This window comes from Rhynchophorus ferrugineus, unplaced genomic scaffold (assembly GCF_030347505.1).
Source record: "Rhynchophorus ferrugineus isolate W39M unplaced genomic scaffold, kcgeb_rfMv2 rfM2, whole genome shotgun sequence".
NCBI classification, from domain to species: Eukaryota; Metazoa; Arthropoda; class Insecta; order Coleoptera; family Curculionidae; genus Rhynchophorus; species Rhynchophorus ferrugineus.
Genome location: NW_027472581.1, coordinates 17,452,270 through 17,476,968, shown reverse-complemented (window position 1 = coordinate 17,476,968; position 24,699 = coordinate 17,452,270). Strand labels below are relative to the sequence as shown.

At 32.2% G+C, this 24,699-nt stretch overlaps 1 protein-coding gene across 1 annotated transcript in view; it reads left to right on the top strand.

Moving 5' to 3' along the window:
* Nucleotides 1-24,699, top strand: part of LOC143190012 (uncharacterized) — a 302,059-nt gene that overhangs the window by 53,745 nt on the left and 223,615 nt on the right. Inside the window, exons 4-5 of the mRNA XM_076394062.1 lie at nucleotides 12,879-12,992; nucleotides 15,626-15,717. Coding sequence (XP_076250177.1) covers nucleotides 12,879-12,992; nucleotides 15,626-15,717 — 206 coding nt within the window. The remainder of the gene's footprint in view (nucleotides 1-12,878; nucleotides 12,993-15,625; nucleotides 15,718-24,699) is intronic.

Sequence of the window (24,699 nt, the reverse complement as noted above, 5' to 3'; positions counted from 1 at the left end):
ATTATATCTGCTTAGTTCCTTCTGTTACTATTTCTGTACATTTTCTTCGGGAAATTATATTTAATAACTGCATTTTCCCTACATCACGATTTTCAACAATTATCCTTAGTTATTTTTAGTTTCCGTGAATATATTTTCAAAGTTGAATCCAGTATTAGATGTATTTGAAAGTTTCATATTCAAAATATTCCTTTTTTCCCGTCAGAAACAGACTTATCATAACAATAAAACTGCCCCATCAGAAATTATTAACTTTCTTATAGAAAATGTAACTTTTATACGAATATTGTAACGTGTCTGTAATGAATTCTTAACATGAAACGTCGTATAAAGATTCAAACCGTGCACATAAAATTTTATGGACACTCCTTTTTATTGTATTATTAAAAAAACCGTACAGGCCCGTAAAAACGTTACGGAATGCGTATGTAGGATATTACTGCGCTGTTTTAAATATTTCGAACTGGTTTTATGGCAGTGTCAAATTCTTTATGACCGAATTAAGACAATGTCGAAGTAAATTGCCTTGAGACGCTAAAAAAATAATCTGATTTTCTTTCAATTATCACAGGATTTTGTTCTCAGATTTTTTCTTAAACATAATATTACTGTTGTAACACATTACATTTTTTTATAATAAACAGAATTTATTCAATTAACTGTTCAATTGAGAAGTCCCCGGCCTGAAACATAGATGGCGTTACTAGAACTAAATCCATATATTTTTTAATTAGCCCTAATCATCAAAGATGCGTGTATAGATATGACATTGATCATTGGTTTGTGACTTAGAGCATTTTGAGTGAAGCAACTTTTGTTATTGTGAAAAAATATAAAAAATAAAAATTTCGCATGTTGACAAAATATTGCACAGGGAAAGAATACAGTTGAGGCAAGAACTTGGCTCGATGCCGAGTTTCCGGACACTGTCCAGGAAAATCAACCATCAAGAATTGGTATGCTAAGTTTAGACGTGGTGAAATGAGAACCGAATACAGTGAACGCATTGCACGCCCAAAAGTGGCTTGTTACCGACGACAACATTAAAAAATCCACAAAATGATTTTGAATAATCGTAAATTGAAATTGAATGAAATGGCAGACACCCTAAAGATGTCAGCTGAACGTGTACATTATATAATTCACCAATATTTGGCTATGAGAAAGCTCTGTGCCAAGTGGGTGCCGCGTGAGCTCACTTTTAACCAAAAACACTTTAGTTTTGGTTTATATTTTCCCCACTTGCGCACGTACGAAGTATTGTAATTTTATACGAAGAGAAATTCCACTATTAATTCAGCCGTAGGTATGATTTTCTTCTTCTGAATAACTGTGACCCAATCCTTGAACACTTGTTTCCAGTCTAACCGTAAACAAAGTAGTAAGTTGTTGAGGTTTACAATAGAAGCCGGTATAGGGGTTGAAATCCGATATTCACCGTACATTGATTCTTTCAATATTCAGTTGTTGATTGATTGTTGAAATGATTTAGTTGAGCAGCACTTCTATATTTATCAAAATATACAAATCTCAGACTTCAACAGACAAAATAATTAGCTAGTAATTAGCAATATCTTCAAAGAATAATTACCATATATTGATTATATCATGTTAGGCAAAAGGCAGCTACTTGAAAACACGCAAGTAATCAGAAGATTGAAGCAAACCAAATCACACGAACTTTTATAATTCATTTGTATTAATTTTAACTTTAGCTTACATAATTGTATTTTAATTTGCAAAATACATATTAATATATTAACCCTGTATTCGTCCTGTAACAGATCAATTGAAAAGTCCCCGGCCTAATACATAGATGGCGCTACTGGAATTAAATTCATATGTTTTTTAGTTAGACCTAACCCTCAAAGGATGCGCGTATAAAATTGACAGCTGTCGGATCATTAGTTTGTGAATTATAGCACTTTGAGTAGAACAACTTTTGTTACTATGAAAAAATGGATATAAAGGAATCTCGCGTGTTGATAAAATATTGCTTTTTGAAAGGGAAAATACGGTTGAAGCAAAAACTTGGCTTGAGTTTCTGTACACTGCCTCCAGGAAAATCAACCATCAAGGATTGATATGCTAAGCTTAGACGTGGTGAAATAAGCACCGAAGACGGTGAACGCAGTAGGCGCCCAAAAGAGGTTATTACGGACGAAAATATTTAAAAAATCCACAAAATGATTTTCAATGACTGTAAATTGAAACAGAATGAAATAGCAGACACTCTAAAGATATCGACTGAACGTGTACATCATATCATTCACGAATATTTGGGTATGAGAAAGCTCTGTGCAAAGTGGGTGCCGCGCGAGCTCACTTTTGACCAAAAGCATCGACGACTTGATGATTCGGAGCAGTGTTTGAAAATGATCAAGCATAACAAACCCGAGTTTTGCGTCGATATGTGAAAATGGATGAAACATGGCTCCATCATTTCATTCTGAAGTCCAATAGACAGTCATCCGAGTGAACAGCACACGATGAACCCGCTCCAAAGCATAGGAAAACGTAACAATCGGCTGACAAGGTTATGGCGTCTGTACTCTGAAAAAGGAAGGACCATCAGCAGCGACTATTACATAGCGCTATTGGACCGTTTGAAGGACGAAATCGCCGAAAAACGGCTGCATTTGAAGGAAAAGAAAGTGCTGCTTCATCAAGACAATGCACCGTATCAAAAATCCATGAATTGGGCTTAGAATTGCTTCCTCATCCACCGTATTCTACAGATCTTGCCCCCAGCGATAATTTCCTGTTCTCAGATCTCAAAAGAATGTTCGCCGGGAAGAAATTTTCGTCGAATGAAGAGGTGATCGACGAAACTGAGGCCTATTTTAAAGCAAAGGACAAATCATACTACAAAAATGGTATCGAAAAGTTGGAGGATCGCTATAATAACTATATCACGCTATAATCAGTGTATCACCCTTGAAGGGATTTATGTTCAATAAAAAAACTAATTTTGACAAAAAAATTAGTTTTACTATGGTAGGCCGGGGACTTTTCAATTGTCCCGTTATATTCATGCAAGTAAAATATAACACAGAACACAGCAGAATACTTACAATATAAATTTTCGAACGCATCCATAGATATTTGACAACCAAAAGTTATGACATTGAAATTGACATTTTTACTATTTTTCATGAAGTTATTCAATGTTTTCTTTCCATACAAACCTTCTTTGGACATCCGCAAATATTACATAATCAAAATCACCATCTATATGAATATGTTCAGACGTTCTCGAATTTTTGTTAATATATATATAGTGCTATAAAATAAAATTATCCACAACCATTAAACTAACAAGAATTCTGATTTAATTCATACCACCAAAAGATTATATGCACAATGGTAAAAATGTATAAATTGCTTCCCGATAAAATACCACACCTGAAAGATGAAAGCGAAACGACCGGGTCGATAAATCAACTTTTCGAGGGAAATTCGATGGAAAAAAAACGACGAACGGTGCCCAATATTGCAGACTAACTCGATCCGTCAGCACACGACGTACATCGTAAGTTATTGACAGGAAAATTCATTAATCGCGAACGTACAGTTCAGTGATTATGAGAAATATGGCGGCGATATATCTCGCCGCTGTACCGGCAATATCTGCGGAGGTCGCAGGATCGTTTTAAATGTATTTCGGCGCACGATATTCATGAAATTTTAATATGCTATAACTTAAGTCGTGTATATCGATGCATTCACATAAATTATCCGTTGGAATTGATTTTGCAAGTTCCACTCTTTTCCGTTTTAATACGATTCGTGTTCCACCTAACATGAAAGCTAAGATGTTGCTGGTGAAAAGCTCACTCGCCGTAAGAATACATTAGCGAAAATTAATATAACTCTCTGGAGAAATGAAATGCAATGTAGCAATTTTGATTGCATAAATCTCATACCATTAGACAAGCAATCCCTGTAGAGTCTATCCAAAGTTGCTGTAAACACAGGTCATCTAAATATTTGACGCCCAAACATCGCCATGTTGCCGCATCAACTCTGAGTTTTAGTTTATTTTGACTTTGGTATATAACAAAATTCTAGCTTTAGTAAAATTCTTAAACAAAACTGTTATCGAATACTTATCAAATAATTCAAACTACAGTTTTTTATACAACCATAATAGTGTTTAGGTTAGAGTTGTTCCACTCAACACATGAGGTAAAGTTTTAGGCACGTTTTTTATGCATTGATATCTTATAGGATATCAGGGTCCTAATTCACCTATTTAACCTAGCATATTTAGCTTTTTAACAGATCAATTGAAAAGTCCCCGGCCTACCATAGTAAAACATATTATTTTGGCATAATTATTTTTTTTATTCTCCATAATTCCCTTCAAGGGTGATACACTGATTATAGCTCCAACTCAACTTCTTATGCCATTTTTGTAGTACGATTTGTCCTTTGCTTCAAAATAGGCGTCAGTTTCGTCGATCACCCCTTCATTCGACGAAAAGTTCTTCCCAGCGAGCATTCTTTTGAGGTCTGAGAACAGGAAATAGTTACTGGGGGCCAGATCTGGAGAATTCGGAAGATGAGAAGGCAATTCGAAATCCAATTCATTGATTTTTGACACGGTGTTTTGTCTTGGTGAAGCAGCACCTCGGTGCTCATTTCACCACTTCTAAACTTAGCATACCAATCTTTGCTGGTTGATTTTCCTGGGGCAGTGTCCGAAAACACGGCATCAAGCCAAGTATCGCTGTTGTTTTATCAATTACTACCTCTGTACACCATTCTAGATTCTCCCTACATCATTCACCAGACCTAAAAAACAGTTAGTATTCAACCTCTCCTCATATTTTCTAACCTAATACTCATAGATAACTCGGAACAATTGAACACTTATCTATGCATATTAGTCGTTCACACTTTACAATACAACATCCTACAGTTATCGTATCTGTTTTGGAAATTATCCACATTGAGTCATTATCCCACATTCAGAAAGTTTAATTTAAGTAAATAAGTAAGCTGTTAATATCCAATATATATATATATATATATATATATATATATATATATATATATATATATATATATATATATATAACATTTGTTCACAATTTTCAAGTTATCTGATCAAGTTCATCAAAACCAAAGATATTATTGACCATTCTAAGTCAACAATTCTACCATTGGGTATATTAATCCTATTCTGAAATATCCATGTCTCATCTAATTAAACAATTTGAAATAATAAGTCTTCCTTGCCTTTATTGTGTGCCTTTAAATATTGCATTCTTTTAAAACCAATATCAAGTTCAATTAGACCTCTTCGTGGGCTATCCTTAAATCCCACCATTTATATCCTCTATTATCTGATAGTGTTCTAAATGCCTCAAAGACGATATCACATAGCTCTAAACTATCTTTGGACAATTTCTTCTAAAATAATTGTATTAAATTATGTTAATATTGAACAAACTACTCACTGTTTTTATAAATTTCATATATTTCATATCCGATAGAGTTAATATCAAGCTGATCATGATTCGTCACCCGCTTCGTAGGAGCGCCATTTCTTTTCTGTAAAAGTTATTTGTATTTTTCATTTTATGAGATATTTTAATAACCGTGCCCATACTAATTAAATGTTAAAAACCGCTTCAATTTAATATTTATCAGTAAAAATGCTTACCTCTCTAACAAATTTTATGGCAAGAGGGAGCCTCCATTATCTCATATGTGTTCAAAGTAAATGATTAGAGAAAATAAATTTTAAATAGATTAGAAATTGACCAAAACAATCAAAGCGTTAAAACAATATTAGCCAGTTTATAACCTCTTATTAGATTGCTTTCTGTCTGCCTTATGCCTTCTTCTCTGCTTGAATGTGTATTGTAATCATTTATATTTACGGAGTAGAAATTTTACATATTTCACTATTTAACATAGTTTCTTCAAAACTTATTTTGTGTTGTGCGAACTATTCCATAATTGCAGCCTTTTTCGATGTTTTGTTGGGATCTTCTCCACCAATGTACTATGGTATGATGCATTTCCTCTAGAATAACTGACAATTCCTCCAACTTCTTTAAGAGCTATAGGAGATCTCTTAAAGTTAATTTATATATGCTAATCACCCTTGGACATAGAGCAAAACTCTGAGTTATGTTTCCATCATGAAATACAATATGTCTGCAGATATTAATAAATGATTTGACTAACAAGACCTAATCAATTACTATTCCAACGTTTACCTATTTCAATCAACACTTATTGTCATAACTCTATTTTATTATCATTTTATTTATTATCATTGTGAAATATCCATGTCCCACCTAAATACACAATTTGAAATAATAAGTCTTCCTTGATTATTTTATTATATCTTTTAAAAATTATATGCATAAAATCAATAAACTCTGCAAATTTTAGGCTCAATCCAGAGTATGTGTTTCCTCTGAATTTATTGTATTAAATGATGCTTATATTGAAAAAACTACATACTGTTTTTATAATTTTCAGGTATTTAATGCCTGATAGAGTAAACTTCAAGCATATCTTGATTCGTGACCCGATTCGTAAGTGGACGGTTTCGGCATTTTCAACCAGAGGAATAACAAACCGCGATTTGAAAATTATCAAGACAATCAAAGCCTTAGCACAACGTTATAAACCGGTAACCTATAGCTATTACAACCACAAAACACAGAGGAATTAGAAGTGTATCTCCCATATATTACCTGTGAACAAGTTTAGCGTTCATTTGCCACCAGAGAGTACGACTGACCATATGAGTAGTGGGAAATTTAAAACATTTTATTAATAATAATAGCAGTAATAAAAATAGTACAAATAAAAATGCAATAGAAGTTTTAAAATACATTTTATTTGAATATTTGTAAAATTTACATTGTAAATATTATTTCCGAGGAGAATTCTTAGAATTTTCTGTTTATTAACAATATATTATACTAACGATACATTAAAACGTTATATAACATATTTAACACAAAACCTAATACATAATTAATGTAAATATACACAAGTTTAATTAACTATTGAATATGGAATATTTTGTATTATCTTAAATATAACTCGACCAAAAGAAGAGTACAGTACAATATGTATGTCGAAGACTAGTTATTTTGAAATGTGTTTTTAAATCTTTTTGTGCCAAATATTTATTGTAAGTATATAATTGTACGTCATCCGTATAAGCGTGTTATATAGATGTTGCAATAAAAAATATTTCATTTTTGCCTTTTGCTATTCTGGCCACTTTTCTCACATACCATAACAAACAATACCTAACCACGTTGAATATGCTCAATACAGTTGATCATTTTGAAAAATAGAGGCATTAGATGATATAAAATATTAGACTTATTACTTATGTTTTGTATATAATCTAGTAATTAAATAGAACAGTCGAGATATCATTTACCAACATAGTAAAAAAACTCGCTGGCTTTGTCAAATTACATTTATAATATTGCCGGGCTTTAATAACTTCACTGTTCAACTCACATTTCCCCACATATTTGGATCAATGTTTCTCTTCTTCTATGCCACAACTAAAATGGAGGCTTGTTATATTTTACAAATAAGTTACATATAATTAAAATTATAAAAGACCTCTCTGTTAAGCAACGCTCTTCTACATTTCGGTTAGTAGTTTTTCATATGCAAAGTGTGCTCTAATTTAAGACCCCACAAAAGATTCCCATCAGTTTTTCATTATTTATTGCTAAAAGTCATTTCGTACATAGAGCAGGATCCCTAGGAAAGCTGGGTGTTCTATTTGAAATTGTACTACATCCAAAGACGCAACACCTGAGATGTCTTAAGATTTAAACAAATCATTTTAACTAAAAAAAAACAGAAAAACACATTTAACAAAATAAGAATATTTACCTCGTAAGTTTATACATTTTTTTAAGTTTGCTTTGTCAGCCATGTATAAATGCTCCAATTCGAAAGAGACTCTTTCAACAAAAGCTTTGTCGAAAAAAATTAAACCTAAATTCTTTTTGTATATAGATCAAATTGTTTCCATAGGAAATATAGAATTACCAAAAAATTCCAAAATATCCAGTAACTTTTTGATTATTTCCACCTAACATAACAACACGTACTCTACGCCTTCTTATTTTCTAGAATAGCCTCCTGAAAACAGAAAATGTCAAATTTTAGCTTTGCTACCAAATTTATACCTCGAGCCACCTAGCCACAAATGAACAAACTAAAAAACTGCACCGTATGTGCCCATTTAAGATACCTTTCCAAATTCTCAATATTGTATTTACAACTAATATTTTGAAGAATTTTGCAGACGTTTAACAACAAGACGACTCTTGTAGGCTGTTTCGGTTACATGTTACATGGAACGCATCAGACCATAGAATATAACGAAAAGGAAAATATTATCTAATTTTAATACATATTTTCAAATTGCAGCAGGCAATACTTTAAATATTTTGATGACGTGAGTTCACTGTTATTTTGAATATACTATAATATTACTAATTGACACCTGACTAAGACCATTTTTTTTTCGTCAAGAATTTTAAATATATCACAAAGAGTCCACAATAATATTCTCGAGTTTTAAAATAAATTCTCAGAAACAGGAATACATCTAAAATTCTGGAACATAACAAATTCGAAAATAAAGAAAAAGTCACACAAAACGTTTTACGCTTCAGACAAGTTACGAAATAATAATATTGTCGCCCCCCTTTTCTCGACGAAATACCTTTTATATCCCTATTAAACACAAGCATTCAAACAGAACACAATTTGTTTACAGATACCGAGAGCTTTTAAAGATGTCTTGTAATTATTTCTCAAACAAAAAGATGATTTTCTTAGTACCGAAGAGGGGAGAAGTTCCACCGACAAAAGAACGGGCCCAAATATCATAAATCGTCTTTGTGGAAAGTTTAATTTTTAGACGCGGAGTTCTCTCTGCCGCTTGCTACTTTTTGTTGTATTAACTACAAGAAACATAATATTAAGATGTTTGTAGGTCGTCAGTTAAGTTGTTGCATAAAGTGCGGTTATTTATTTAAATAACTTGACTGAATGGAACGCTTGTTTACCGAGTCGATGACTTATGGGGATTTTATTAACACAATAGTGTATTCAATTATAATTTTTGATCAAGAAATTGAAACCGGAATAAAACATTGGACTTAAGGTTGGAGACAAGAGATGTTACATTAGAACATTAGAACACACATGTTATTACATTGGCACACTCAATGGGCTACGTATAACATCATCCGCAATAATGTTCATTTAAGTTGCAGGTTGTGGATGAAGCTTTGACATTGTTCTGCTCCAGTGGTAATTATCAGTCAACAAACAGCTTCATAAACGACAAGCAGGTCATTGCTAACTTTGTTTGTTGTTATTTACGACACTGAACAATTTACTCTTAGATAGAATCGTCTTTCAACGCCCACACAAACACAAGCTAATGTAAACGTATCCTGTAGGCAGCAATTCGGTCTTGTTGGTAAACATTGATTATATTTACAATGTAAATTCGACCACAGTATCGTCTATGCATAACTAGTATAGCAATAAGGAAATAAAGAAAATTTCAATGTCATTTAATGTAACTGTTAGTACTCCGAGCGTGATCCTTATTAATTACAAACTATAATTATAAATAGTTTATTATATAAATAATCTTGAACAATAGTATAATTAGAATAACAGATACATAAATATTGAAACCGATTGTTTTAGCGAATATTTAGCGATTGTAGATTAGACCTAAAACAAGTTCCCAATAACAAGTCATATTATCGTAATAATTTTACAATGGTTTCGTGTCCAATGTCAATACTGTCGAAGAGCCTCACGGCAGTAATAGAAAGGACTAATTTAATTCGTACACTTATTATTAACAACCTCCGGACCTAGACACTTTAGATTATTAAACAAAGCAAATAGTTTAACACTACAGGATGTTTAGAACCAAATTGAAAACAAAATAATTCAGCAGCAAAATAGCAGTGACGCGAGTGTCTGTCTAAAGTTGTAAATTCGTTTTACAGTCAGACAATATTATCCCTGTTATTTTATTCTATTTAAAAAGAGATAGAGAAGTTCGAACATGTAACGGAATGAGCTTGCAAAAGTTGTCCGTCTGCCAAACGTCTGACAATTTTTCAAAATATTACATTTACAAGTTATAAACCAGCAAACATTGCTTTAACTCTTTGTTTTATAAATTCGAAATCGCTGCGGTTTTTACTGAAAATATTTTTTGCGCCTTGCAGCTGCACTGTATATTAGTACGGACACGGTCACTAAAATATCTCAAAAAATAAAAAACAATTGTCAAGATCAGCTTGGTGTTTCAGAGATCAAATAAATATACGAAATGTATAAAACACTAAGTAGTTTTTTCAATCGAAACATAATTTAATACAATTATTTCAGAGAAAATTGTTAGTCTGGAAAGCATCCATAAATATCCAAAAGATATACAGCTATTTGAGAGATGTATAACATCCGTTCATACATTGTTGGATAACTTAGGATTTAAATGGTGTAAAGATAACCCACGAAAGGGTTTAATGGAACTTTCAGAGATTGCTTTTAAAAGATTACAATTTTTAAAAAATATAACAAAATCAAGGATGAAATATATCAATTTATATATTAAAATGAGACATGAATATTTCAGAATGTTACATTGGGTTACTCATGACAAGCTGATAATAAATATAGTGTAAATACAACAAAAGTTGATAGAAAAAGATAGATGTTGGAATAATTATCGATTAGGTTTTGTTAGTCATAACATTAATTCATTGCAGACTTCTCATTGTTCTTCATGCTAGAAACAGAAATGATTTTATTCCTGATTAATGTATAAAAATGTAATATATTTTTACCCAATATTTTTCGATCTGTTTCGATCGTTCACGGCATATCAAACTTTTGTTTAGAGATTTCAACTAGTCCGAAAATATGAATATGTCGATTTTTTTGGTCTTCAGATTATTGTATTGAGTATATATAAAATCTATAAACTATCTAGATTTTTCTAATGTCTAAATATTTATAATTATTATTTTATAAAATTATCTATTTATTATTTATAATGGATTATTTCCGCTTAAACAGTCAACAAAATAAATTACTTGAGGTGAAGCTATTTGTATAAAAAGGTCCGAAAATTCTTAGTCTTTCATGATGATAATATGTTCCCTCAAACAAGATTAATTATTCAGGGCAAATTTTAATAGAATTTCTTTTTCATCTGCTTCAAATTCAAAAATCGCCATTGTATTAGGTTTTTGCATGTATTTTATTCTTTTTTTTCCACTCAACATATTTCACGTTTAAATTTACTACCGATAATTGCTCTTTTTTTCATACTTATCGCATGATAATGTCACCAAATGCACAGTTTAGAAACTTTATGGTCATAAATATTCTTTGGAGTAACGCCATCACAATTCGTCACAGCAAAATGCAAAATGAAATCAAAACCGACAATGGAGTTATGCATCACATTGCTATAGATTTCTTAAAATATCTGATGGGTTTCGGCAGCATATTTGTACAAATAAATGTCGAAAATGCAATTTTAGGCAGTCCATGATTAAAAGCGATATACACTGAATAAATTAATAATACTACACGACAATTTGTTACTTTTATAGCAAGTTGTAGATAAATTTAAAAACCATCGAATTTAACAGTTAAGTCAGTTTGTTCAACAGTTTTTTTATAATTATATTTCCCATTTTAACGAATAAATATCGCTGATCAAAATACGCGCAAGCACCTAACACATATTGTTTGAATGGAAGAGCATAATTAAAACATTATTTAAAAGGGTTCTAAAAACCATTTCAAACATTAGTTCAACAAAGACTTCAAAGAATAGAAGAAAACTTTAGTATAAAATTTATATTTTGTAAAAAAATATAAAAATAATATTATTTTACTTGAAAAGTGTTTTATTTTAAGTATATAAGAGGCGACTGATTGAATGGCAATACAAAGGGACACTGAGGGTCAATTAGAGAACAGAACAACCCTTCTCACTCGTTTACCATTAAGGTAGTTTTTTAAAAGAAATGGCCGTATTAAAAGCCGTATTGCATATAATAAATACATGATTCCGGCTTGGTGGCAAAGGCGACAGGACGTTCTTCCTACTGTTGCAACAGTCACAGGTTCAAATCCTTCTGGGCCATGGTCGTAAATTTGTGTTTATGCTTGTTTAACATTTGTGATTGTCCTTAGACAATAGTGCAAAATCTAACAAGAAAATTTTTCCTAATCACGCCAGTAATCAAGCTGGGTAAGACTGGATGTCTTCTAAGTTGGTCAATCGCCAGTCGGTAGGTTTAATGCCGAGGACCGTGGTTCAGAGCCCTTGTTAAACTGTTGGTCCAATCCAGAAAAACTCTCGTTGGTAAAAGGAGACTTTAGACTATTAAAATAAAATAAATATATTATATCTAAGTACATAATATGCCTCTAAGCCCGAAGATAAAGGGGATTACTTAATCTTGAAAAATTATTTTTTATGATAGTATATTTCAATAAAATTAAATAAAAATCATAGCTTCGCAAGACTAAAACTTATTTTAAAAAAAATTGTCATCAAAATATTTGAGCGATTAGCTGTAAAACTTAAAATTCTAGTCTTGATATATATTAGCAACGTCGCTTTCAGTCGTGTAAAAGAACCGACAAAAAATTAATTAACAGAATGAAGATTGAGGCAATTTTGCAGAGTATGCGCTTTAATGGCATTCAACAAAGAAAGCCCTTATTCAGATTAAATAAAACGGAAATTAATGCGTTTTATTATCGTTTTGTTCTTGTTGTAAAACTTCAATAAATCCCGTTTATTGTTTCAGGAAATTCAGCTGCAGTTGCTTCAATGGATATACGGGGCCTAACTGCTCCGAAGGACCGAAATCCTTTTGTTATACAAATGGGACGCCAACGTGTAAAAATGGAGGCACTTGCTTGTGAGTAGTTCGTTAATCTACGTAGGAATAGATAATGTTGGCTTAGCGGACTTTACAAGAACAAGCGTTAAAATCTCTTTTAATTTAATTGTTCTATTATGCAATTTAATAAATATCATTGGATTTTAAAATTTTGAAATAAATAACTTTATTTTGAACAGTTCTGAATCTACACATCCTACGTAATTGTATTATATTGTTGTTTTTTATATTTATTTTATTTTTTGTGTTTAGCGTACTGATTAAAATGGGAGTCGTAACTAAAAAAAGTTAACTGATTATTAAGAACAGAAAAATACATATTTAATTTTTTTCTCATTAGGGTATTGTAGCTTTTAAAATTGACGCAATGATTTTTTTTTCATATTTTCAAAATTTTAACCCTCCATGAATATGGCCTTCATATTCTACTGAAGCTATCTATATTTTTAAAATTTGGTGTGGGCCTCTATACATCCTTCTAAAACATCGGAATAATAATTTATGACCACGCTGTCGATGGCTGTTTCCTTCTTGCCTCGAATGCAACGGAACAGCGGCGTTGAGATGCTTCGAAAGGAAAATTCCAGTTAATTAGTGTAGTAACCACTTTTCCTGCTTCTTTCATTCCATCATTCAATTCCAAATTAAATAGAAAGAATTATTTTATACAGAGAAATATCAAAACCATCGAATTTAACAACTATTTATGTTGGTATATCATAAGGATCAAAATACATGCAAGCACCTAAACATAAAACAAATCATAATCATCTCATGTCAAATGAGGCAATATATTAGATTAAATTAACGAAGGGAAAAATACAGAAACTTTTCATAATATATGTGTATCATATACCGGAAACTAATTTATGTATGTGTGAGCCTATAGAATAGTGATAGAATGGGCACGTGGCATTTTATAAAGAAAAGGCATCAAACATTTTTAAACTGATGAAGACATGTCAGGATGTATTTAAATAAAATGATCTAAATTAGACGACAAACGTTATAATATTTAACTCTGCACCAAACCGTGAATACATGGGCGTAAGCATCAAACTTTAAAAATTAATACTCATGCGGGTCAGCCACGCATTCCCTACCAGGGCCTTCCACTCCACAAGTACAGAACGGAACTAAACCGAGCAAGTTCGAACACGTTTCCTACTGCGAATGAACTCCGATTGCCGTGGAGCACGTCCGATAAATCAGCGGGAGTGCTCCTACGTCACACTCTTTTCTCACTCTCCTTTACTCGGGCTACTTCTTGGGATAAGGAACGGATGCTCACATATATATGTAAATAGGGATAGGTTCTTAATCAGCGTCTTTCAGTATGTGTTATGTCATTGAAGTGTGGACTAAAAACAAATACCTTCCAATTTTCAATTTCAAAAGGCGGCTGAAGGCCAATGATTGCTGTGTCAAGCTTATGACAGTCATGTTAAATGGATTTCAACATGTGCATACTGGCATAGACTTTTTAAGAGTGATGTTTTTGACGGTAAAATGCAAGAAGGGAAAACAGAATTGTTGGGAGTAACACAAGAAACCAATTTCAATCGCTTGCAGAACATTGGAATGATACAAAATCTTAGATATTTTGGGCCGTAGGAATTAAACTCAAGAGTTGACAAGACGATAATCCAAAGTGAAAATATTATGGAGATCACCAGGTCACGCATCAACATCGACAGCAAAGCCGAATATCCATGGCTCCAAGCTAGTGCTCCGTATTGGTTCGGCGAGCCGAACACTACGCAAAAAAAAACTACTGAAATACAAGTAAAGACACAAAAATTTTACTCTTTAGCATGACAACGCACGAGAATATATTACAAAATTGATGAAAAGATACTCGGAAATATTATAATGGGATGTACTACTCAATCCGCCGTATTCACCATATCCTGTTCCTTCTGATAACTACTTGTTCCGATATATGGGTCATGATGGATCGATATATGGATAGCCTCAAAAAAACACATTGTTTTCTGGAGATGGAATCCATAAATTATCTGGGACACGAAAACAATACTTCGAATAAAATACATAATACCGATTTTTCGCTATTCGGTTTTGGATCTACCAAAAAGCCTATAAAACTAATTTGTAAGCTTAACATATATAGAATGATTTTTTCCCGGCTGTTACAAAGGAAATCTATTTTTATTCTCCACTGTATTGATACTTTTTAAAAATATCCAAGTCGGTATATCCATTTTCTTTATAAAACATCGATTTATTAAAAATTTTCCCCGCGGCCGACCCTATATTGAATATCAGTACATACAACTGTTCAAAATAAAGTATATAAAATGTCTAGCCTAAATCTCTAGAGCCTAAGTTCTCTTAATATCTATTTGCTTTATGCAAATTGCTTTCCGAAAAAAAACCCTCCCTAAATGTTGAAATTAAATGAAAGAAAATTAGCGTTTTTTTCCCCCTCCGCGTTTATAATCAGGTGTGCTTTTGTGTATCTCTCTCTTTCGTATATTTCAGCTGTTTAATGCACTTTCGGGCCAAGTCTCCTTACACAAAAGTAACTAAATTTTTATGCAAATAGCATTAAACGCAAAAATATACGCTTTAGCGAAGTCCACCGCCTCGCCGAACCAAAAAAAGACCTTCTAGGAAAATTAAATTTTCAGGCACGTCGGAGTAGCAGCCGTAAAGTGTCACTGCACGAAACTTTTTGTCGGAAATACCTGCGAGACAGCCGTCGACTCGGCGAGCGCTAAAGGTAAAGTGTTTTTGCCTCTATTAGGATATAATAGGAACCAAACGGGGGAACGGAATGTATCGCATGCGCGAGCCGCATTCCGATCCGCATCGCCTATGGAAATGTTTGGGAAAACCTTCAAAATTTATTGTTGCTCGGCGTCCGTTTCCGGAAACTGTTTAAAAATGTCCTTAGTTGCGGTTCTATTGTTGTGCGCTGAACTAAAATATGCGCGAAAAGAAAATTGAAACGCCCGAAATAAAGTCATATTAAATTGTTGTTCTACGTACCGTACAGTGTAGACGTACGCTATACATTCATATATAGTTAATTCAAAATAGCAGTGACACGAGTGTCAATATGTGTCTGTCTAAAGTTGTAAATTCGTTTTACAGTCAGACATTATTATCCTTGTCATTTTATTCTATTTAAAAAGAGATAGAATGCTGTTAGAGAAGTTCGAACATGTAACGGAATGAGCCTGCATAAGTTGTCCGTTTGCCAAACGTCTGAAAATTTTTCACAATATTACAATTACGGGTTATAAACCGGGAAACATTGTTTTAACTCTTTATTTTAATAAATTTGAAATCGCCGCGGTTTTTACTGAAAATATTTTTACGCCTTGCAGCTGCACTGTATATTAGTACAGACACGGTCACTAAAATATCTCAAAAAATAAAAAACAATATAACCTTAAATTCGCCAAAAAGAAACCATGTTTATGCGAAACAGGTGACGAATCAAGATCAGCTTGGTGTTTCAGAGATCAAATAAATATACGAAACGTATAAAACACTAAGTAGTATTTTCAATCGAAATATAACCTAATACAATTATTTCAGAGAAAATTGTTAGCCTTGAAAGTATCCATAAAAATCCAAAAATATACAGCTATTTGAGAGATGTAGAACATCCGTTCATACATTGTTGGATAATATAGGATTTAAGTGATGTAAAGATAACCCACGAAAGGGTTTAATGGAACTTCCAGAGATTGCTTTTAAAAGATTACAATTTTTAAAAACATATAACAAAATCAAGGAAGAAATATATCAATTTATATATTTAAATGAGACATGAATATTTCAGAATGGTACATTGGGTTGCTCATGGCAAGCTGATAATAAATATAGTGTAAAGACAACAAAAGTTGATAGAAAACGATAAATGTTGGAATAATTATCGATTAGGTTTTGTTAGTCATAACATTTATTCATTGAAGAGATATAGTTCTTCATGCTAGAAACAGAAATGGTTTTATTCCTGGAGCAGAATTAGTGTTTCTCTAAGTCCAAGTGCGACTACCATGAAGAAATGAACCATAACTTGTCTTTGCAGTAGTTGAAGAACTGCAAAACTTGAAGGAACCATCAGTTATTGTTATGCACAATGCACCACATCTACCATATATATATATAGTACACTGGTGGAGAAAATCCCAACAAGTTCATCAACAGAGGCTGTTATTAAAGAATGACTTAAAGTACATAAAATAAGTTTCGAGGAAATCATATTAAAGAATGAATTATTTTAAATTGTTACTCGGTAAATATAAATGAAATATTTCATTGCATTTTATGTAATTTACATTTTTAGAAATAAGCCTGGGAAAAGTTACATGGTAGATCAGATTACTGAATGTTATGGCCACAGAGTATTACATCTTCCTGCCTATCACTGCATTTTTAATCTAATTGAGTTGATACGGACTATTGCAGAGAATTATTACAATAGATATTCAGGTCTAGGAGGATACTAAAAACAGAACTGTCTGGATTTGTGGAAAGAGGCATTGTTGAAAATTACACCTTCGGTTTGTGTGAGCTCGATCAGAAACATTCAAGCAGAAATTGACAAATGGTAGAATCTTGAGCAAGTTTTTGATAGATAGGAAATAAATAGCTTAGTTATTCACTTGATTAGTTTTTCTGAAAGTGACACTGATTGAATGAAACCTTATGAATGTTGATTTAAGATTCAATGCTGCCGATTACCAAGACAGGGTGATGAAAGAGAAAACCACGGAAGGTCAGTATAAAATTAATATACTTTAGGGAATTGTATTATAAAGTGTGAAAGCTTTACGAGCATGTGTGTTATTGTTCAGATTATACAAGCACGTATGGTTAACATGTATGAGGACACTAACTCTTTTGCAGATATGGCAAATGCATTAAGGAGAATGCAGTGATTAAATGTAGTTTTATCAAGAAAGATGTATACAGATAGTAACAGGACAAACTAAAGTTAACTATAGTAATATAATAATGACTGATGTTCTTCGATAATATATGTATTAGATGTATTATAATGTTAAAATAAATTATATTTAATATAATATTTGTTCATTTATTTTATTTTTATTAAAATTTTGTTATATGTCAGAGCTAAAATGGACTAAAACTCAGAGTTGCTACGGCAACATTGCGACGTTTTGACAGGTCTCCCGTGTTACTGCTATTTTGAGTTTGACTATCTTTTTTATCTACCTGATTCGATTTATTGTTCGGAAAGATGTTGCTGGTTGGATTATGTCCTGTTGGAGAACGATAATGAAAGAATATTTATTTTTAATCAATACATTTGTACAATTTATTTTTACAACAATTCAAAAGCTATAGTACACTATGCAATAGAGTACATCTTGGTGACAACACTGTTTACATATAAAGAATGCGACGCCTATGTGTTGTTCAGTTTACATATCAAGCCCTGTAGATTATTTTCTGTATATTACATAGCCTATTCAAAAGAGCAGTGAACCCACGTGCCCTGAATCGAAGACGCAATAATATTGCCGCATCAACTCTGAGTTTTAGTACATTTTGACTTTGACATATAACAAAATTCTAATCCAAATAAAATATTTAAACAAAAATGTTGTATAATATGATTATATTACACATCTAATAGTACATCTAATGCATATATTATCGAAGAACTTAAAATTACAATTAATTATACAGATACAATAATCTATAGAGTTTTTTTATTCCTAAACCTAATTAGCAATTGTATATCTGAGTAATGTATTTAACTTACATTAGAGGGCATATTTATCTTTTACGCTTAGTTCTTGTTTCCTTCGATGCAATGTTTCCTTATAAAATAATTTTGAGATTGCTCTATTTCTGATTAGTTAGACCTGATTTTATCTTGATTTTAGTCTGATCTAGCTCATTCAAACCAAAGGCCGACAATGCATATTTCCATAAATGCAGACAGTTCTGGAACCTGAATGTCAATTGTAATAATTATTTGCAATACCCATGTCAACTCAATTGCATTAAATATACAGTGATAGACAGGAAGGCATATTACACTAATAATAATATTCAGAATCGGATCTACCACGTATATTTTCTCAAGCTTATTTCTAAAATGTAAATGAAATAAAATGAAATTAAATATTTCATTTATATTTACCAATAACATTTTGAAATAGTTCAATCTCTAACATGGTTTCTTCAAAGCTTATTTTATATACTTTAATTCATTGCTTAATTGCAGTTTTGATTGATGTAGCTGTTAAAATCTTCTCAACCAGAATACTATGATATGGTGTATTGTCCATAACAATAACCGATTGTTTCTCCAAGTTCTTTAAAAGCTGCTTTTCAAACCACTGCAAGAACAGGTTATTGCTCATTTCTCCATGATAGTCACCCTTGAACTTGGAAGAAAACACTAATTCTGTGCCAAGAATAAAACCAATAATGTTTCCATCTTGAAGAATTATATGTCTGCGATGAATTATTAATTAATATTGTGACTAATAAAACCTAATCAATAGTTATTCCCACGTTTACCTTTTTCCATCAACTGTTGCCTTTACGCTATATTTATTATCATCTTGTCATGTGTGATCCAATGTATCATTCTGAAATATCCACGTTTCATCTAAATATACAAATTGATATAATAATTTATCCTCGATTTTGTTGTATATTTTTTGAAAAATTTTTTCTTTATTTAAAAGTAATGTCCGGAAGTTCCAGTAAACCTCTAGGTTGATTATACCCAACAATGTATGAAGAGATATTCAACATCCCTCAAATAGCTGCATATCTTTCAGATTTTTATGGGTACTTACAAGACTAACAATTTTCTCTGAAATAATTGAATTAGATTATATTTCTATTGAAAAAACTACTTACTGCTTTATATATATATATATATATATATATATATATATATATATATATATATAGATATATATATAGATATATATATATATATATATATATATACTAGCGACCCGCCCCGGCTTCACACGGGTGCAATGCTGATACTAAATTAAATACACTACAGAAAAAATATGAACGTTGTATATAAAAACATAGCGGCCCGCTCCGACTTTGCACGGGCATAAAATATATATACCTATGTCACTCAATGAAAACATGATTAACATCGGTCCAGTGTTTTTGGTTCATTCATTACTGCCCTTGGCCTGCACGCATTAAATTTGGAGTAAAACAATTCCTCTTCCCCTATACTTACTATGAAGATTTCCTGCTATCTTAGGAATATCTAAATTCATACAATTTTTATTACATTACACATTTTTAAACGCAAATTTTAAATTTGTAATATCTCCGAAAATATTTGTTTAATTTACATGCTGTAAGGAACCATATTGATCTATATTAATTGCACACTGTATTTAAGGTACTTAATTCGATAAGGATTAATGCCGTATTGCTTAAAATAGCTTCGTAAATAAGCCATTTTCTCACGTAAAAAGTAAACAATAAAAATGGTTATTGTGGGTTATCCCTAAAAGATAAACATATACCATCGCGGACTTTTTTGTAGACCTTTTTATGGTGTACAATACTGTAGTACATTAATTTGATCTCGTAGGGTTAGGCAGCGTTTTTGCTAAATGCTAAATAAGCCTAAAAAAATAGATTAATTTACGACATCACGTTAGGAACCTCTAAAATTAGCAATGTTGCCTTAGTATATTATGCATGTATTATACATATAAACCTTCCTCTTGAATCACTCTATCTATTGAAAAAAACCGCATCAAAATCCGTTGCGTAGTTTTAAAGATTTAAGCGCACATAGGGATATAGGGACAGAAAAGGCGACTTTGTTTTATACTATGTAGTGATATACTAATTGAAACAGCTTTTAAACAAAGCTTTAAAACAACGTTTACCGGTTTATAACCCGCAATTATAATATTTTGAATCAATTTGCTTACGTGTGACAACCGGGCGACTTTGACTAGCTAGTTCGGTTTCACTTTCGAACTTATCGGACAGCATTATGTCTTTTTTCAACTAGAATAAAATGAGAAGGAAAATATTATCTGATTGTGAAACGAATTTACAAATTGTGGCAGGCGTTAAATTAAACATCTTGATGACGTCATATACAAATAAATTTTGAATAGACTATAGAGTCAAATAGTCAATACTTTGAATAAATACATTTTAACTATCCGTAATGTGTCTTCGTTAGCGAAAAAGAAAACAGGAAAGAATAGTAAACACACGTGGTATATCACATCTATAATATATTAATCATAGTTCAAATATTATTTTACCAATAAAACTTGTTAAACAGATAAAAAAGGTTTACTATTGAATAATACAATGTAGTTCTAACGCAAATAGCGCCATAAAACGATATTTATATTTTAAACCGTAGAACATATATGGAACATTTTATGCAGATTGTATAACAATTTACAACCCATTTCGGCTACGCGCATAAAAACAAAGCGCCCAAGTAAAATGTTACTTTTTTCCCCATCGTACCGACCGTAAAACTTAATTGGCGATAAAACACGGCCAAATAACCCGCCAAATTCGATATTTACTGCTAGCGAGTCCGCATCACTATCGGCTAGACTCCCACCACTACCGCTACCCGCGCCCGACGTCTAATACCGAACTTCGAGCCACGCCTACCCCGATACAATTTCATTTGACGGGATGCAATTGCAAACTTGCGGTTCGGATCATCTTTGTCGCCCTTCCGCAGGTACAGTTAATTATCGGTAAGTAGGCGAGTGAGCTGCGACGCATAAGTACCGAAGTGGAACGAACTCTCTCGACAAAGTTCATGTCTGCGTTTAACGAAAACGACCCTAATGAAGACGGAAAATGCAGTTAGTGTGCTTTGGGTTGGTTCTGACGTACCCATTTAAACAGTCTGACGACTTGAAATTATCAGCATGTAGCTTTGAAATCGCTTGATATTTACAAAATAAAATTGTAAGAAATGTTAATATTTTATCTACATGTATCCCTAAATCTGGCTAATAAGGTGTGTGCGAAGAAACGTTGTACAAATACATTTTTTTGTCAATAAGATTCCTCATATTTTCATATTTATAACAGAAAGTTTTCTAAGAAAACAATTATAGATTTTGGTGTTATATTAATTAATTAAATTATAATATTAATCTCTACATACCTTATGAAATGTGAAGGGGTTTAAAATACAAAACATTTACATTAACATTTAAAATTTCATTATATTTTCGAAAGTAGAAGCAACTTGTTGAACGTCGTATCACCAAGTTGGACATTCAACAAAAGGATATTGAATATTTTATCCTTAGTCTAACCAGTAAAGTAGCCAAAGTACGTCATCAAAATGTATGGCATGAGCTTGTGGCAACATTCCTACACAAACTTGGAATATTATTTTACGTTCTGATTTGTAACATGCAATTAATATCACAAATATTTTTTAATTTTTTTTATACATTTAACAACAATGTTGACCAGCACCAACTCAAATATAGTCTTACAGATTGATTGAATTACATGTTCCCGACGAAACAAAGAGCATTCTCTTTTTACTTAGGGTAAATTGAAAAGGAAAGAACTCCGAATTTTAAACGAATTCTACCTTTTTACAAACTGCATTTAGCAGTATATTCTACGGTATTTATAAAGTTCATTAAGTGTTTTATTGGAAAAATTATATTAAGACAGGTCAAACTACTCTCGACGATTTTTTTTATTTGTTTCACCATTCAGTCCTAAAACCCGTGGCATCGTTCACCAAATAAAACACATTCCGCACTTCTTTCATTTTTTGGCTGAAAACTGGAAAGGGTAATTGTTTTACTGATAGCTGGTCGCTGAAACCCGCAGGAGTAAACGAATTGAACTAGTTATATAGAAGCTGCCTCTGGGCTATTCACTAAACGTCACTCTATCAGCTGATCCCATGACCCTAACTGATACTTCTTACTATTGGTAAGAAGGTGCCTGTTACCGATAACACCTTTAGAAGGCACGGGGACCAGGCAAGGGCATGGCGTCGTTATCAAACCATGATCTGGTACCTGAGTTGTTAATCGTTCGACATGAAAAGCTACGAGGAGGCGGATGAGCTGTTAGCCTATAGTATCGGCTAGCTCGGTAATACATCTATTATACGAGAGACAAAGAGTGGGGGAATACCTCGAGTAAAGCTCCAATATATATCGTGAACTTGGAGGACATCTGTTTCTCTATGAATTTGATTATTCCTAACGAACCAAGGGGCATTGATTATTTTCGTGAGAATTTTGTTCTGAAAAGCTTGAAGACGTTCCACCTGATTATTATTATTATTATTATTATTATTATTATTCATCCTGATGCGTATTTGAGATAGACACTGGAGTTGTATAGAACGACTGATCGAACCAGCATCTTTTAAAGAACAGATTTTATTGAAAATCTAAACAATACCTTGATCTTTCTGAAATTTGAAATTCCACCTAAACTCGCGGTCGAAGAAAACACCGAGATAGGTGGCTTCTTCTGACCATAGAATTTAGGCGTTGTCCATTTCAAGACGCGAAATACTCATTGCAAAACGCTTCTTGTAGAAGATGGGCTGGGTTTTGAATGGGTTGACTTGCAACTTCCGCAACTGTACAGATACATTTGGCCTCTAAGCCAAATATTGTTAAAAGCTTTGGTTAGGTCTAAGAAGGCTGTTCCAAGTCATTCAAGTCGGTTAAAACCACAAATGATTTTTGCGGCTTGTCCATATGCCAGATAAACGGCGGAATGTTTGGCGCGGAACCCGAATTGTTCAGCTAGACTGATGGAACTAGACTAGATCTAGACTAGATGGGACTTAATAGGATGATAGGTATGTAGTCGATAATACCTTGAAGCTATACATGAAGAAATAGCTCTAAGATACGTGTTGTAAATTTAAATTGTTGATATTTTCTATTCAAAATGTGATATCGGAGTAACCACTGATCTGTCTCATATTTAGGCTTATTATAAAAAACTGTCGCATTATGCAATGTGAAAGAGATGTACTATATATTTTAAGGATCCATCAAAGTATTCAATGAACCTGCTTTATTGTTTAATTACAGGCCCCATTCTTCTAAAATCTAAACCTTCAAAAAAAAATTTAAATAAAAAAAATGAAATAACAAACTTAACAGTACACCTTATAGAACCTATAAAATACTATAAAAAATTGTTAAAAACTTTTTAATTACTTTTTAAAAATTAAGATATATATTAAATACTAGTAAAAAAGCATATAATGGTAACAATTGCGATCTATAAGCTGAATATTTGTAATACGTACTTTCTATGTAGCTTTAATTTCTCATCCACTTGAACACAATCCAGCTGAACTACCCCGATATATGCCAATGATACCGCAAGTTAAACACTAAAGAAAGATCATAAGCCAGTTCGGAAGCTTCTTGTTTGTCTATCTGTTCTGAACGACGGATAATATTATGTTTGCATTATCCTATATCTACGTTTTGAATTATTGTTGAACTGCAGTTAGGATTAATTGTCTTATAATAAACCAAGTGAATAGGAATTTCTCTTATAAAACTGATTTATTTTCTAATAAGTTTTCATAATAGTTTATGACAACTTTAATATTTACTAGTTCTAGTTACTTTTTTTTTAAATTTTAGATTAATATTTATTAAAAAACAGGACATGCATTAACTATCTAACTATATAAATGATCATATATATTTCCAAATATTAG